Source organism: Eretmochelys imbricata, chromosome 8, assembly GCF_965152235.1.
Source record: "Eretmochelys imbricata isolate rEreImb1 chromosome 8, rEreImb1.hap1, whole genome shotgun sequence".
Classification (NCBI taxonomy): Eukaryota; Metazoa; Chordata; order Testudines; family Cheloniidae; genus Eretmochelys; species Eretmochelys imbricata.
In genome coordinates this window covers 41,359,659-41,376,521 of record NC_135579.1, presented here as the reverse complement: position 1 = coordinate 41,376,521, position 16,863 = coordinate 41,359,659, and the positions used below count along the sequence as shown (strand labels likewise).

Genomic DNA, 16,863 nt, shown 5'->3' with positions numbered 1-16,863 from the left:
GGCACAGTTCGGGGGGGTGGGGGGGAGGACAGGAATACCAGTGGTTGATGTAAATTCTGTGATTCTATGTCAAGGCCTGAGCCTTGAATACCAGTAGTTGCTACAGAACACTGTATGGCCACACAGCTTGACTAGTGGGAGATGATGCACAAGTTGGACTGAGATGTGTTAGCAGAGCTGGAATTGGGAGATACCCAAGAGCAGAATAGCAGGGAGTGAGGCAGGATGTGGATCAGGATTGAGTTGCTTTTGCAGAGCTGTGTAACTCTCTGGAATTGCAAGAGTCCAGCGCTCCAGCCCTCCTCCCCAATGTCACCTGTCACAGACAATCGGAGAGGCTCAGTTACCTGTGAGGGCAACCACTAGGTAAAGCCACGATAGTGGGGAGCAGTTATAATAATGTTTCCCTAAATTACCAGTAGAGTGGCCTGCCACCAACCCCTTTGCAGGCCTGGCTTCCATTGCCACCCACTTGGACCATGGTAACCAACCGTTCCCTCTGATTGGATAAGTGCTGGCTCCTGGCTTCCAAGCATTGGCAACGGGGGTCACAGGGATAAACTCACTGCCTTCATTCTTTCAATCCCACCCCAGGAGCTTGCGCCCAGTTCTATGCGTGGAGCCTGAAGCATTCTGGGTTAGCCCCATGCTTGTCACAGTTGCCATGAACCCTGAGCTAATCCTGATGCATCAGCAGCCGCATGGACAATGATGTCACCCACACCCAGGGCAACGGCCTCACAGTCCCAACACTGCTGGGAGCTGCACTCAGTCACTCAGCTGTAGTACCTGCTTCATGCACAGGAAGTTCCTACTCCTCACCCCCTCTGCTCTTTTGATATGTGCTTATTTCTAGTTTGCCTGTATCACTGTGTCTTTCTGATTGTCAGCTTTTCAGGGGAGGGGCCATCTTCTATTCTACAAGTGTCCAACGTGACAGAGTCCCAACTGGAGCCTTTAGGCCTGACTGGGAGGCAAACTGATAATAGTCATAACAGGGATACCTACAATTAACGATGCCTAAATGTTTCCATTCTAACCCCTGGTTTTTCAGTTGCTCAACTTTTCCAACATTTTTGCTTACTGGGTTATTGCTTATCTGTGCAAAGGTGAAATTTTTGGGAAAGATTAAGCCAAAACTAAGTTTTGATTATGAGACATGTGAAGAAATACATTTTTCCCAGTATAAAACAAAAATTCAGTGCCATGTTGAATGAGGAGCTCTAACAGGGGTCGGGGCATGTCACAGAGTCACTGGGCCATGCTCTGGAACTACTCCATATGAGGCCGGTCAGAAGTCTGGGGGAGCATGCCTCCTCTCTCTGACATACTGTCACCAGGGCAAGAAGCTTACACAGCTTTGACCTTCCTGGGTCTGACCTCGGAACATTCAGCATCCCCTTCCTTACCGCATGCTTCCTGCAGCGAGTCCACCTTGGCAGGGCTCCTGGGGAAGCCAAAGGGCCCTGCACCCCAAGTCCACTCTCAGTCAGCCATTAAAACAGAAGGTTTATTAATTGACAGGAACACAGCATGGAACAGAACTTGTTAGGACAGAAAACAGTGACTTTCAGCCAAGTCCAACTTGGGGAGTCCTAGGCCAGATGCCCTGGATTTCCCTTCTTCCAATCCCTCCAAGCAGACTGCCAGCTTCCAGTGACCTGACCTCAGACACCCCCTTTGCTTCTCTTCCCCGTCTTTGTCTCGCTTCCAAGGCAAAGAGTCACCTGGTCATCACCTGGTCGCATCCCCCTCCTGGGTCTAAGGTTACAAAGGGGACCGGACATAGCATACGTGCAGACAGCTGGAGGAGCCTCAACTGCCCCAGAGGATCTCAGCCAAAGTCACACACTCCTATTCCCACCACTGAGGTATTGGTGCAGCACACAGGGAAACTGAGGCACACACCGTATTCATGCAAAACAGTAAAACTCACATAGGCTCAACAGTAAGACTCACATAGGCTCACATACAACATAACAAGGGAAAATCCCCACTTCATCAAAGGGCACACTCAGCAAGGCAGGTTCTTGTCTCATCGAGTTGAGTGCTCATTCGGCAATGCAAGACTCCTCAGGAGGTGTCGTCTCACTGAGCATGAATGGTGCACAGTGCAGGGCTTCCTGTAGGTACCAGCCAAAGAGTTCCAGACTGTGCAATTACTTTGTTCTTTAAAACAACAACTTGGGAAATTCCATCCCCAAAATGATGCTATCGGGACACTGAATTTGCACCACTGGGTGCTCAGAAGTCAAGAAATGCTGATGTTACACCTGCAAGCACAACTTAGACAAGTCGGCTCCTTTTTGATTGTATATTGCAGTACAGTTTTCAGTTATGTGATCACATACTGCTTTTCTTATAAAACAATAATAATATCACGGTCTTAGCTAGACACTCAGAGCATCTTTTAGCATCATGTATTGCTCTGTATATGGAGTCCATGAACATAATTTCAATGTAAGATGCAGGGTGAAAGATGTGTTCCTGCAGTGCCCTTGCCATGCTGACTACCCGCCATCCAATCCTGCAGAAAGTAATGCATAGTGTCCTGCCGCTGAGCCCAGGTGTCAGTCACTGTGCATCTTACACAATGCACCCTGTAACTTGCAATCATTTGATATGATCTTTTATTGCATTCTTGGAGTAAAAGTACTGAACTGCAACACCTAAAGGAGCTGCATCGTTAGAAACTTCAAGGGGTGCAATTAATGAATAAATTTAATCCATGCAAAATATAACATTTAAGCCAAGCTAGAGAAAAAGAAGAATTCAGCTGTGGACAGATGTAGCTATAAAATATTCAAGATCCCCCTTAGAAAAGGGACAGTGTGGCCTACTTCTGCAGGAGAGACTTGGGTTCTGCTGCTGGCCCAGAGGGTGACCTTAGGTGAGCCATTTCCACTCTCTTTCTGTTTCCCCCATCTGTAGAATGGGGATATTGATACTGACCTGCTTTGTAAAGAGCTTTGAGAGCTACTGATGGGAAGACCAGAAGTAGGTGTTTATTATCATTTAAATGATCAGGTTGAACAAGACACATTCAGGGCTCACTTATTCCAATTGCCCACAGTTGAGAGCTCTTCATGATCGGGGCCAAAATGTGTCTTATCAAATGTGATTATTTAGTCAATAAAATTATTTACTCTTTCCTATTAGGGCTCTGTTTATAGACATCCCACTCCTGTGTCAGAGACCTGCTCCTTTCCTAGCATGACTTGTTTTGGTCTGATGAAATGTTCTGGACCTAGCAATAGTCTGTCTGTTACCCTGCCAGTCTTTCAGAGGTAGGAATTACTCTACTGTCACATTAAAGAAACAAAGTGCATAGAAAGGGCTACTTAATGACAGCACCAAGGAACATGACAAACTATTGTAGCGTTCCAGGTAGCCAGCAGGGGCAGCTCATTCAGTTCCACGAATGAGGTGGGTGGGATAAGATACACATCCATAACCTCACGGTTACCAAATCCTCCATTACCTGCCCATGTCCCACTAGGTTCCCCGCCTGCCAGTAGGAACCCTCCTACCAGCTCAAGGGTGCTGCTTTCTCCCCTGGAAAAGCTGGCTGCCCCATCAATGATGGCTTGTACTTTTAAATCCAAACACTATGACTATTGTGAATGTCTGCAGCAGCAGAAACCCAGGAAACACAGGGGTTCAGAGGGGCCTTTCTGGTTGCAAATCATCCATCAGACTCTTTGGCTTAAGGCTTTGGACCGCTCCTGTTCTTACTGATACCTTCACAAAGCCCATGACTCTTGCTGGACTCACTCTAGAGCAGGGGAGGTTTCAAGCAGTTAGAACATGCTTCAGAGGCCACAGTCATGGGCACGGTCTAGGAAATGCACAGTGCAGTTCCAGTGTGTGGGGATATCTGCTGCAGACCATTCACTACTAGAATTAAGCTTGTCAAGGCTGAGGTCTGTAGTCACTCCTCGGTCAGTTCCTAGTCCTCTAAGTCAGACTGGCTATGTGTGGCATCTGCTAGTATTTCTTTGACAGCTGCACTTCAAAGCCAGCCTTAGCATTTGAGTAGCCCTGCAAAACAATTTTTGCTAGCCCCAGTTGTAAGGGACTGTTGTTTACCATGCTCAAACTGCTATGCACAGGGCTAGCTGAGGATGTGAGGGAGGGTTAGCTGGTTACACCCCAAACATATCTGTTCCTGCACAACTCTGCCTCTCCCTACTTATCTGATCTTGGTTTTTATCATGTTTCCACCCTCAGGCCCTCTGCTCTACCCACGCTGCCAGCCTCTGCCTCTGGTTAGCTGGCTCCCACAAGCATCTTCATGCTTTCTTCTGAATCACCCCTTTGCGTAGAATGCCCTCCCAGAACCAGGGGCGGCCAGTTATATGAGCCCATGGTGCCCTGACTCCAGTGATATTCAGGGCCTGGGGGCCTGGATCCACCAATGTTTGGGGCTGGGTCTGGCCCCAGAACATCCCTGCCTCAAGCCAGTGGCTGCCCCCTGCAGCTCCATGCTGTGCTCTGCTCTGCTGGCTCCTGGCATCAGCTGCTGCTGCAGGGTCCTAGTGCCCCCATCCACTAGTGCCAGGGCAGACTGACCCCGACCCTGCCCTTCTGCCTCGGACCCTTCCCTTTTCTGGGAGGCCTCTCCACCAGCTTAGGGGGCCCCCCCATCCGCAGTCACCACTCCTGCCCCATGCTGGGCAAAGGGCAGTCCCATCCCCCACCCCCAGTGAGGCTACAGTGAAGGGCAGAAGGGGAGGAGGTACACATGTGATGGCAGCTCCCCTCTGGCACACACCACAGGGGAGCCAAGGGGGCTTCCTGGACCTGAGAGGGGCCCTAGGAGCACGTGCAGTGACAGTGGTGCAAGGTAAGTGTGCTGCCAGGGGGCCCCTGCCCTGGAGCTCACTGCTGCTGGCAGGGAGAGGGCTGGGGGGGAGTCCTCCTCTCTGGCCCCAGCCCCAGGGCAGCCTGCCTGCACCCCAAACTCCCCAGCCCCGCCCCACCTCAGAGCCCGCACTCCCAGCCAGAGCCCTCACCCCCCCTGCACCCCAACCCTCTGCCCTAGCCCTGAGCCCCTCCCACACCTCAAACCTGTCATCCCCAGCCCCAGCCAGAGCCCTCATCCCCCTGCACCCTAACCTTCTGTCCTAGACTTGAGCCCCCTCCTGCCTCATGAACCCCTCATTCCCAGCCCCACCCCACAGCCCTCACCCCTGCACCCCAACCCTCTGCCTGAGCCCCTCCCACACCCCACACCCCTCATCCCCAGCGCCACCCAAGAGCCCTCGCATTTTTACATTATTTTAAAAAATATATATCAGCTTACAAGGCAGGTGTGGGGGTGCAGGACTTGGACCTGCTCTGGGCACCACCAAAAATTATACAGACCTGCTGCCCCTGCCCAGAATTGATCTGAGCAGATACAGGGGAATATCAAGTGCAAGCAGAGAAGGATTTTGCCTCTAAACACAGCACAGGTGACACCACTAATGGAAGCCTGTGTCACTCCTTCACTCCTGCTGCAATGCCTCCAGCCAGGGGATGAGCGTGATGGGCTGGCTGGTCTCCCCCCATCTCTAAGCCCTGTGACTTCATGCATGTTGAGTATCCCTAACATGGTATAATGCAACGAAGAGTGGATTTCTCCTCCACATCACTCGAGTATGAGATCCCCCTCCAATGGCCAGTCCATGCACCCTGCCCTACAATATCTGTATGGGACTCTTTGGAAACACTGTTGAAGTTTGACAGGTGTGGCGGTGGACAACCCTCATCCAGCCTGCAAACTCAGGTGGTCCCTGTGATTGTTGTTGAGCTTCCCAAGCTGAATACATCAAACCAGTTACATTCAGCTGGAGCTCGACTACATTTTACAGTTAAAAACAAACCACCATGGAAAGATGGGGAAACCAGCCAGAGATGATACTTGTACATGTAGAGCTGGTAAAGGCACAGATAACATGGAGATGAGTGTGGTATAGACCCCAGAGAGACAGAAAGATTAGTGAGGGCTCCAGGCCAACCACTGGTTGCAAACACCGCATGAGAAGCCAAAGGTATTAAATGCTAAGGCTGGGGCTGTTCAAAGGGGCGAGGTGCCCAACTTCCAATCAGCATCAGTGGATCTGGGTTGCTCCCCACATAGGCTCTGAGAACCCCTTGTACAATCAGTGGGGAGGAGGCAGGAGCAGCTGCTGGCACCCACCTGCACACTCCGGAGCCTCTGCTGTCCAGGTCCCCGACTCCAAGCACTGCAGCATGTCCAGCCCTTGCAGTTCAAACCCCTCCTGGCACTGGAACTTGCATGTGGAGTTGTAGCTATATTCCCCCAGGGGATGACTGCAGTCAGGCCCAGGGTCAAGGTTTTTGCACCTCACAACTAAAAGGACATACAGCAGCATGAGCAACTGGGAGGCAGGGGGGGTGGGATTTCAAGCAGTCAGGCCCTTGGGAGGCTACAACCCCACCCCACTCTGGAGCAATAGCAAAGGCCTTTCCTCCGGCTGGGCTAGCTCCCCTCTTTGGTGAATCTAGGAGCAGCACTGATGGGTGTCCAGCCCATCATCCCAGAGGACGTCTCTGGGGAGACCCTCCAGAAAGTAAATGCAGTGACAGTAGCAGTCCCTGCAGCAGAGCTCCCTCCCCTAATGTCCCTGTTCGACTGTCCTCACCGTGTTCACACTCAGGCCCGTAGAAACCAGGGTAGCAATCACAGGTATAGTCCCCGATGGTCTCTACGCAATCACCACGCTGGCTGCAGGAGGAACTCTGGCAAGACGCTGCAGAGATACAGCTGGGTTAGACTCTACCCTAACAACTCCTTAGAGACAAATAACCCACCCCACTGCCTGGATCCTGCACTCCATCCCTGCTGCATTTCTTCATTGCGGGATTCTTTCAGAGCCTGTTAAAGCCATGGAAAAAAACCCCTGTCTTCAAAGGCCTTGGCTCAGGACCTGCAAGAGCACGTGGGGCCTAGATAACATCCAAGACACCCAAGCTTTGCCCAGCCAGGTGGCATTGGCACCTTGCCAGAAGCTTGGAGGCAGTGGCTGCTTTGCACAGATTGTCACACTGCTTTTGGACCTAGAGGTGCTGCCTGTGGACAGCGCTGACCTGGATGGGTAGGCTGCCCTCTGGATTGAGATGGAGTGTTGCATGCTGGTCCTGCAGGGGAAACACTCATGCATTGATCAGAGGCCAGCATATGCCATGTTTAGCTATCAGGCAGTGCTTTAACCTCCCTGCCTCCCCCCACACTGATTGCACTCTGAAGAGGGTAGTAACTCTTTGGCAAGGAGGCTGCACTGCATCTCCCAAAAGCTCAGAAGAGGTGCTCATGGGGCTAAGTGTCTGGCATGTCAATTTACAATGGGACTTTGTGATGAGAAGAATGTAGGGATCAAAGCAAGACTCATTCAGAACACAGGTTCGGCTCCCGTCTGTGTGGACCATTTGTGGGGGAGAACTTGGAAGGCAGGACTTTAACTTCCTAACCAAAGGAACCAGCGAGACACAGAGAGCACCACAGCAGTGAGTGCTCCCAGGCACAGGTGTTGCTCACAGCAGCTAACATGCAAAGCGGGTGCAGGCCTGTGCTGCTGGCCATGGGACAATATCACTAATGCCTAACACCAGCTAGCACTAACCAGGCCCTTGGTAGCTGTCTCCATAGAGAAGTCAGAACTCAGTGGGCTATGGAGATCGACTGACCCTGCAGATCAGGATTGAGGCACTCTAGCTGGGTGGGTGGGTTAAGTTCCTCTGCCCAGACAGTGCCTCTTTGTAACAGTGTGTCTGGCCTTTTAAGGGCTAGAGGCCTGGGGCCAGCCAACCCTAGTTACTAGGTAGGCACAGCTGAGCGGGGGTCAGCTGATGTCCCTGGACAAGTGGCAGGAACCTTCAGAGAAGGGGGATGCTCAGGGAGAGACAAGCCAGGAGGCTTCTGTAGGAAACCCTTCACTGGGGGCAGGGTTTGGGCTTGGAAGGAAGCCCGAGCCAAAGGGCTGAAGAAGGCTGAGAGCCAGGGAGAACAGACTCCAAGAAGTAAGGAAAGACTCCAGCCAAGCGAGGCAAGAGTGGCTTGCGGAGCAAGCTCAGACCACGAGGGGCATGGGAGGTGGCCAGCCCATTGACACTCTTCTGTGAACAATTAGGGACGTAATTCTCCAGAGCTGTCAATCCAGCAACTCTCCCCAGTCCTACACATGTTAGACAGACACACACACTTACACAGAGAATGACAGCGGTGGGGTGATTACCTTGGTAACACAGCGCCCTCTTTTTCTTTTGGCAGCGCTCATCGTTCCATTTTCCAGCATCCTCTTTCCGCTTTATGTACATCTCCACACAGTCTTGGTTCCTCCCTTTATTGTTGGGTTCCCTGCTCGCCCAGTTCTCAGCTTCCTTCGTCAAGGCCTTGCTGGTACCAACCCAGGTCCAGACCTTGTTTATCTTTCGTATCCCAATCCAGTAGTATGTGCTATGGTGAGGTAAGACACTGTTGAGATAAGCAATTTCCCTCTGGTTCTGGATTGCTACGAGGTCAGTGTAGAATGACCTGCAAAAGTTTCTGGCCACCTCCCATGAGTAATCAGATTTGTCACCATAATGGTAGGTCCAGGCTCCCACCTCCATCTGAGTCATGAGCACTGTTGGAAAGGGTAAAAACAGGCAAACTTGTGTTACAGTCAGTGACAGAGCTATGGGTTGATTATCTATGGGTGACACCAGACTATATCTTATATCACACACAAAAGAACTCCATTAAAAGAACATTATTTAGGTTGCAAAGTCAAGCGCTCAAATGTTAGGAAATGCCACAATTAAGGTTGCCCATGTAACTGAGTTCAGCCCCCTTGTGCGTATACATGATGGTATAGTCTTTAATGGCATGATAACATACTATTTTTCCATAGGTCCTCTGCCTCACTCCGTGCAGAGGATGGATGGTGCTCACTGAATGAGCAGCTATTCCATAGTTTGTTTTCTCCTCGCTGGTCAATGTGTGGCTGCCCCACCGCCCCAGCCTTATTTACTGTACAAACCCTGCTCTGAAGACAGAATTATTCATTTCCCCAAAGGCTTTTCTATAGCGTTCATCATTGCAGTATCTGAGTGCTTCACAAACATCAATGAGTTTATACTCACAACAGTCCTGGGAGATGAGAGTGTGGTATTATTCCCATTTCACAGATGGGAACAAAGGCATATAGGCACTGGTTCTCAAAGGAATTTACGCACCTAACTGCCATTGATTTTATGGCAAGTTAGGTGCCTAAATATCTTTGAGGAGCTGGACCAGAGAGATCAAGGCAGAAAGTAATTTTGGGTGTCCCATTTGAGTAGAGCCCTGCGCAGATACACAATTTATATTCACAGATACGGATATCCATGGATATAAAGCAGATATCCGCAGACTTGCAGGGCTCTAGTGACAACGAGTGAGACAGGCTCACATGTTCCGGGTCAGGAGATGCTGCTTGCACACACTAGTGTGACCAGAGACAGCTGCCAGTGAGTCTAGTGCCTGCCCCAGTGGGGGCGGGTGCTGGAGGAGGTACAGCCATGCCGGAGGAGCTGCCAGGGCCGGGTGCTGGCTCCTGCAAGTGGCAGTCCAACATGCTGCTTCTTTCGTTGCTGCGGTTCCTTGCCCTGTCATTGGCTATGGCCCTGCTGGTCTCACTTGTTGTGACTAGAGTCCTGCAAATCTGTGGCTATTCGCTTTAAATGGACAGATATTCACATCTGCAGATATAAATTGTGTATCCACGCTGGGCTCTACATTTGAGACCCCTAGGACCTGATTTTCTGGAGTATTTAGCATTATAAAGCACTTTCTATGTTCAGACCACTGTTCCCATTGACTTCAGTTACAGCAGTGAGTGCTCAGCACTTCTGCAAATCAGACCATAGGGTCTCAATTTGAGCACCAAGAAAGTGAGGAACACACATTCAGTGGCCACCTGGGAAATGTTTGGTTTAAGTGACTTGCTCTGGGGAAGAGGCAATCTCAGTCTCCCCTGGATCCCAGTCCCAGTCTCCTTGCCCAGCCAGTTCCAGTCTTTCCTCTCCTCAATTCCCAATCCCAGTTTTTTTCTCTCTGATGCAAACCTCCAGTCCCAGTCTTCCCCCTGGACTCCTTTTCCCAATCTACACTCCCTGCCATCCCCACTCACTGCAGGTCTGGCTCTTGCCTCTCTGCCTTCAAATAAGGCAGCTTCCTGCTCCGCGCTGCTTGAGCTCAGAGGATGGTCATTGAGAGCCTAGGAGAGACAGCCTCTCTTCTCTGCAGTTCTGGCTCAGGATCCCTGGCTAGTCTGTATCTCCCAGGATACAACTGCAGCCATGTGTCCCATCAGAGGGAAGACAACAGTGGATCATGGGGGATATAGTCTGGCCAAGGAGCCTGGACTTTTGGATAAAATGGGCACATGAAACACCCAAACTACAACTCCCATGAGACAGCGTGTCACCAAAGATAGATGCAGGTTAATAGCAAACTGACTTGCATGTGAGCTGTAGCTCACAAAAGCTTATGCTCAAATAAATTTGTTAGTCTCTAAGGTGCCACAAGTACTCCTTTTCTTTTTTTGAAAAGAAATGTTACAGTTCAGTTCAACAAACTGAAATATTTTGATATGTGTTGAATTGACCTGAAACAAAAAGATTTGATTTAGATTTTCCCCAATGGAAAATCAAAAAAATTCAGCAAAATCAAAATTTTCCTGTAGAAAATTTTGATTTTGCTGAATCTGCATTTTCCTTTAACAAAACATTTTGATGGAAACTTCCCAACTAGCTCCACTTTTAACATTGCCTCATGCGGCGTAAAGATTTCCCAGAAACCACCAGCACTTTGGCATCCATTTAGATGAGCCAAAAAGAGCCAGACTTGTGATTAAAGTTTTATAAGAATCCATGGGAGTGCTGACATGATGGATTGGTTTATTTGCACAAGAGCCAAAGCCAGGGCCCTTTGGGAGTTCAGGAAGCTTGGCAAGCTGTCCCCTCCTATTACTTTTCATGTGGTGCTTGAGTCCCTCTGCATATCTGCTAGTGATGGGCCTGAAAGTGGAAGTGCCAAAGATCATGGTACTCAGCGCTGTTCTTGTGGTATTTCTGGCCTGGTTGGAATAAGAAGGACTCAAAATCTCACAAGGGAACTCCTCCCTGGAGATTTAAAGCACAGTGTTGCTGACACAAGATGTCCTGAGGATTCGGTTTGGGATCTGGTGTTTATCTGATGAAAATCTTCATGCCGTTTGAGGCCTCCCCAACCCACCAAGCTCTGCTTTTCACTCCCGTTGTGCATGGTGAACATTACACCCATGTTATGAAGGATGCACCTCAAATGCTTTACAGTAAAGATAAGCCCAAACAACCCTCCAAAATCAAACTCCTCCCCCTCTCTCTTCTCTATAATAGGGTGAACCAGAGCTCAAGACTCCCATTTCCATGGAGCACTGGGGCACAGGACACCTGGCCCCCCATTCTGCAGTGGGTGCCCATTTCTATTTTGGAGCTAACAAAGGGCTCAGATAAGCAACCAGCAATGTGACACTCTGATCTTCCTCTGACACCCCTGGAAATAATGCACAGGGCTAGGGGAAGCTGTGCCCCAGGGGACGGATTCCCCTGGGGCACAGCTTCCCCTAGCCCTGCTCATGATATGATAGCACTGGTGCTGATCTCAAGCCTGGCAGTGCAAGAATGAACAGTTATTTAAAAAGTGAACAGAACATTTTCAAATCTGCTGAATGGCCTGGGATCGGGGTCAGCTTTGTGCAGAGGTCCAGGCAGAGTAGTTCCTCAGGCCCTATGCTCAGGTCTGAACAGACATCAAAGACATCAAAGACTTTTCAGTCTGAATGATGACAAGGCAGTAGGCAGAAGACAAAAGTGATACCCAGCACAGACCAGCCTGCGCCAAGGAACTCACCCAAGAACAATGTTCTCTTCCTTGCCCTGTTTCTTGCGTTGTAGATACCACTCTGGGACAGCTCCGTGCCTGGTGTAAACCAGCACTGCTCCATTGAAATTAATGCCACTGGCCCCGGATATGTACACAGCACATCCATGTTTCAACAGCATGTGCCATGTTTCACAGCTAATCTCCTCATTGGAAATGCCACTAGGAGAGCTGTGGGCTGAGGTCTAGCCTCCAATTCACAGGTGCAACTCAGTTGATGCGGATTGCGCCTGTGTACCTGAGAGCAGAGCTGAGAGTGGAAGGGCTCTCCTCTCTCTGCAACAGGTAGGGAAGGATCCATACAGGAGAGGCGAGTAGCAGCCTGTTCTTGGAGGAGATGTGATAGCTGGGCTTTCCAAGCACAAGCTGGCCAGGTGTGGAGCAATCATCTTGTGCACCAGGGAGCTGCTGCCTGAACTGGGTTCTGGGTGCCAGCCGGAGATGGCATGACTGGAGGGGCTACTTGGAAGGAGACAATTGTATACAGTCACAGTGTCAAGCAGTTTTTCTGAGACGTGCTATGAGAAATGTGGGGACTTTTTGTACAATTGTTATAAACCTCGGGGTGTCTCCACTTTGTATTGTTACCCACTGGGCAGAAAGGGTTTTTCTCCTTGGAACCAGACATCTTAGCAAGAACTGGCTGGAATCTACACACAGGAATTGGAGACCCTGAATTGATAATGGAAGAGCCAAGTATTGGGCCATTAATTCTTAACTTCCTCCAAACTTCTGCAGGGAATCAGAGTGAAAAGGCTATATGTGGAGACAAATGGATGAGGTGGCAAGTGGCTGTCTGTAGAGGTTGCTGCGATGAGCAGATGGACTCACACAGACAGGGTCAGAGAGAGTGAAGAAGGACCCTGGAGAATCAGGGCATGGCAAAACAATTGCTCCTCCTGATATGGACTCTGAAGCTTGGCTGTCTCATGCTGACTGAGGACTCACTGATGCTGCATTCCAGGTAATTAATCAAAGCTACCTAGTTTTGAAAAGGCTGCCAAATAATCTGATGGGTGCATTGCTCCCTAAAATGGGACAAGCTCTCTCAGGTGTCTAAACTCAGCTGGATTTGCTGCAGATAGCCACAGTGAGAAATAGGGGTGCTGGAATCTGAAGGCCCAGGCCTGCAGTAATAGTCACGTGGCGTGTCCTTGGAAGTCTGGCACACTAAAGGGGTTACCCCCCTGGACCAGACCCTCTAATTCACGACAGGTGCCAACCCCTTGCACTCTGTCTGCCCCAACACTCGCACTGCTGCTGGTGCCGGTGCCGGAAATGGGGTCCAGACATTCTAAATGCAGTCAGAGGAGAGAGCTGGCCTGGACCATGCCTCTGCAGAGGAGTTCATCGGCACCTTGCCTGGCTGGGGAACTGTGAGCTGCCTTGGGAGGCCGAGAAGGCCTCTCCAACGTAACTAGGGTGGAAGTGCCTGGCTCCCTCAGACTCAGGGGGCTGTGTTTCTCAGATAATTTCTAGGGACTCTACTGGTTTCTGGGATACAGGAGGGGCCAAAAGAAGGGATTAAGAGGAATAGGATTTAGGTCCCTAAATAATCACTTCAGGATGGGAATTCTGGCCCAAATGAAATTGTTTCAATGTGCCTGCCAGTGAAATGTCCCTGTGCAGAGCAGGTGTGACTGTTGGTGCCAAAACAATACCACTTCCCTCCCAGGGCTTTCCCAGGGATACGTCTGTGAATTCTCCCCTGGCAAGGTCAGCGGCAGGCCATCAGAGAGCTGCAGGAAGGCTTACCCCAGCTAATGGCAGCAAAGCACAGGAGTCGGGCGATATTCCAGTCACATCCCCAAGCCCTTGGACTGGAGCAGAGTCCTACAGCGCTGCCCTGGGGGTCAGAAAAACATGTCCATAAACCCCTCAGTACTTCACAGCAGGCAGGTCCAGGCATATTTGACACACTGAGCTGAAACAGATACTGTTGGACACACCTGGCTGACACAGACACAATCTCTGATTAGATCATATTCACAATGCAGATAAAATGCAAAATGTCAAAGGGCAAGAGCTGCCAGCCTCCACAGGGGAAGAAGGAACAGCTGGAATTTTAGGCAAGTGATTTGATTCAGCAACATCATCTCCACAACAGGTTGTTAATGTACGTCCTGGAGAACGTGACTATGAGTGTGAGATGTTGTTGGTCAGAGTCATGAGTTCAGCTCAGAGGATGGAGGCAGTTTTTGTCCATAAATTAGATAAACAGCTGAGCATCTCAGTCAATCAGAGCAATATTCAGGTGTAATAGAGTTATATTAGAATTAGAAAAAATGGTAACCACCCATGGGTCTAAACCTGAAATGCTGCAAGCTGCATCATCATGACCCTCCTCTCCCTGGGCTTCAGAGGATGGGATCCAGCATCAGCCCGAATGTCTACACAGCTGTGTGTAGGGCCATAGTGTGAGCTCTGCGAACCTGAGTCTGTAGACCTGGGCTGTGAAACGCACTGCTGTGTATTTAAAACACAGTGCAGATGTACCCTCTGGCATCTTACCAACAGGGGCTGAACCCAGCCTTGCCCAGAGATCTGGGGGAAAGGAGGGGTGTGGTCTGAGCCAGTTAAGTTAGGGTGGTGGTGTGGCAAGGGTTGTAGTGTTGGCTGCTCCTCTGATCCAGGTCTCAGCTTCCCGGGGTTGGCTGGCTGGCTCCCCAAGCAGCCTCCCAGGCCTGAGAGGCTCCATGTTGTCTTTTGGCTGGCAAGGAGCCTTTGAATGAGGCCGTCTATGGTAGCCCATCACCACTTTCCCAACCAATCCTCATGCTGGGGTTGCTGCTATTCCACCGTCTGTGTACCAGCTCTTCCCAGTGATGCCCACAAAGCCCGGCTGTACCAGCCACCTGGCTGGAATTGGGGGGCACAGGGAGCCATTGGCTAGCATTCAGTGAAGTCATTAATGTAGGAGTTCTAGAGGGACGGCAGAAAGGAAGGGAAGGGAAAAGCAGGGGAAGAGTGCCCCCCATGCGGTTTTTAACCTTTAGCTCTGCTTCCAAGGTTGGGATCTCCAGCTGATGTGCAGGGGATATTCATGGATTTGCTGGGGGAGAGAGAGCAGCCCAGCTCAGGTGACTGAGTGAAATCCCAGTTGCACAGCAATGGGGATGGGGGCTCTCCTTATCAGCTCAGGACTGGGCTGTGGGGGCCTCTCCCTGGCCACTCAGGGCTGGGCAGTGCAGGGGAGGTTCTCTCCCTGGCCATTCAGTGCTGGATGGTGGGGGCTCCCCTGGCAGCTCAGGGCTCAGTGTGGGTGGGTGGGGGTGGGGCTCTCCTTGTCAGCTTAGGGCTGGGCAATGGAGCGGGGGCTCCCCTGGCAGCTCAGAGCTGGGGCGGGGGAGCTCCCATGGCTGCTCAGGGCCGGGCAGCAGGGCTGGGGGGGGGCTCTCTCTGGCTACTCAGGGCTGGGTGTTGGGGGCTCCCCTGGCAGACCAGGGCTGGGTGGGGGTGTGGGGGGGCTCTCCTTGGCAGCTCAGGGCTGGGCAGTGGGGGCCGGGGATCCTCTGCTCACTCAGAGCTGGAGGGGGCGCTCCTCTGGGTATGTCAGGGCTGGGCAGCGATGGGGGACTCTCCGACAGCTCAGGGCTGGGCAGCGGGGCTCTGCTGGTTGAAGCTGGGTGGTCTCATTTAAATTAATATTGGAAAGTTGAGCATAGGAGATAACTCAACCCTCCTCACCACCTGGAGTTTCCTTCTGCACAGGTCTGTGAGGCACTGTCAGGGCATCGTCCCTGTTGCCCATGCAGGGTCTTGCTCTGGGGGCCATTTGGGGTCTCTGTTCCTGGCACTGTCCCCTGTACCCACACTCAGAGGTGTCTGGGGCAGAGGGTGAGGGCTGTTGCTAAGGAGCCAGCTTGTAGCTCTCCCTTGTGAGCAGCAGCTCCTCTGCCTGCCTCACTCTTTCCTAAACACTGCACAGGTGAAGCCAACCATGTCCCCAGGTAGAAGAAAGTGCTAGACCTACCATCTCCAGTGCCGACCTGCCAGCCTCCACTCTCCTCCCCTCTCGCTCAATCCTTGGACCGGAGACGACTTAAGCCGTCCCTCTGCTTAGCTGTGTGTTGCAGCACTTCCTTTCACGTGTGCAGAACCTCATCCCTTTCCTATTCCTCCCCCCACATTGAGTCACAGCTTCAAGAGTCATTGGGCCAGAAAGAGAGTGACTGTGAAGCCTGGTGGGTAGGGACTGACCTGGGAGGTGGGAAATCCAGGGCCCAGTCCCCCTGCTCCAATGATTTGGTATTGATCCAGAATACAACAGCTGAAACTGAGGGATCCTCCATCAGAATAGCCCTTAGCCCAGTGGTTAGGAAACCTCTCCTGAGAGGTGGGAGACCCCTGTGCAAATCCTTTCTCCACTGCAAGCAAATGGGGGAATTAACCTGGGGTTCCCACAGGCCAGCTGAGTGTGCTAACCCGTGGGCTAGAAGCCATGTGGTGGACACCGTCACCTCCTTCTCTGGCAGCCAGACTCTGATGGGACCTGCTCCAGTAGGTGGCCTTTGAGCATGCATACTGGATCGCGCCCTGCATGCAAGTCAGATGGGGCCTGTCTTCTCCTGATTCACAGATCGCACTGGGGTTTAGGCAGGAGCTAAGTACCCAGGTGCCTAGAGGGAGGCAGCAGGGCACATGCCTCGAGGCACAAACTTAGGTGTGGAGGGAACTTTTCCCTGAAAACATACGTGCCAAATGAGTTTAGGTGCCTATATGGGCCAGTGGGAGTTTTGTGGATCTCAGTGAAGCCTTAAAGTGAGACTTAGGCACCTAAACCCCAGACCTAGGCGCCGAAGTCTGGGGTTTAGGTGCCTGTGATATTCTTGGGGTACCCAGGACTGTGAGTCACCCTCTAGCCAGAGGAAGCCTTGCTGTGGTGGCTGGGGTCAGCTCCCTAATCCCACCAG

The 16,863-nt window shown here is 51.3% G+C and overlaps 1 protein-coding gene across 4 annotated transcripts in view; it reads right to left on the bottom strand.

Moving 5' to 3' along the window:
• The window catches only part of LOC144269025 (P-selectin-like), a 44,188-nt gene extending 28,197 nt beyond the window's left edge, over positions 1–15,991 (bottom strand). For all 4 annotated transcript variants that reach the window (XM_077824471.1, XM_077824473.1, XM_077824472.1 and 1 more), the window contains exons 1-5: positions 15,924–15,991; positions 13,706–13,796; positions 8,241–8,630; positions 6,651–6,758; positions 6,185–6,358 (exon numbers count right to left, since the gene is read on the bottom strand). In XM_077824471.1, coding sequence (XP_077680597.1) covers positions 6,185–6,358; positions 6,651–6,758; positions 8,241–8,630; positions 13,706–13,796; positions 15,924–15,926 — 766 coding nt within the window. In that variant the 5' untranslated portion in view covers positions 15,927–15,991. The remainder of the gene's footprint in view (positions 1–6,184; positions 6,359–6,650; positions 6,759–8,240; positions 8,631–13,705; positions 13,797–15,923) is intronic.
• Between the last annotated feature and the right edge of the window lie 872 nt (positions 15,992–16,863).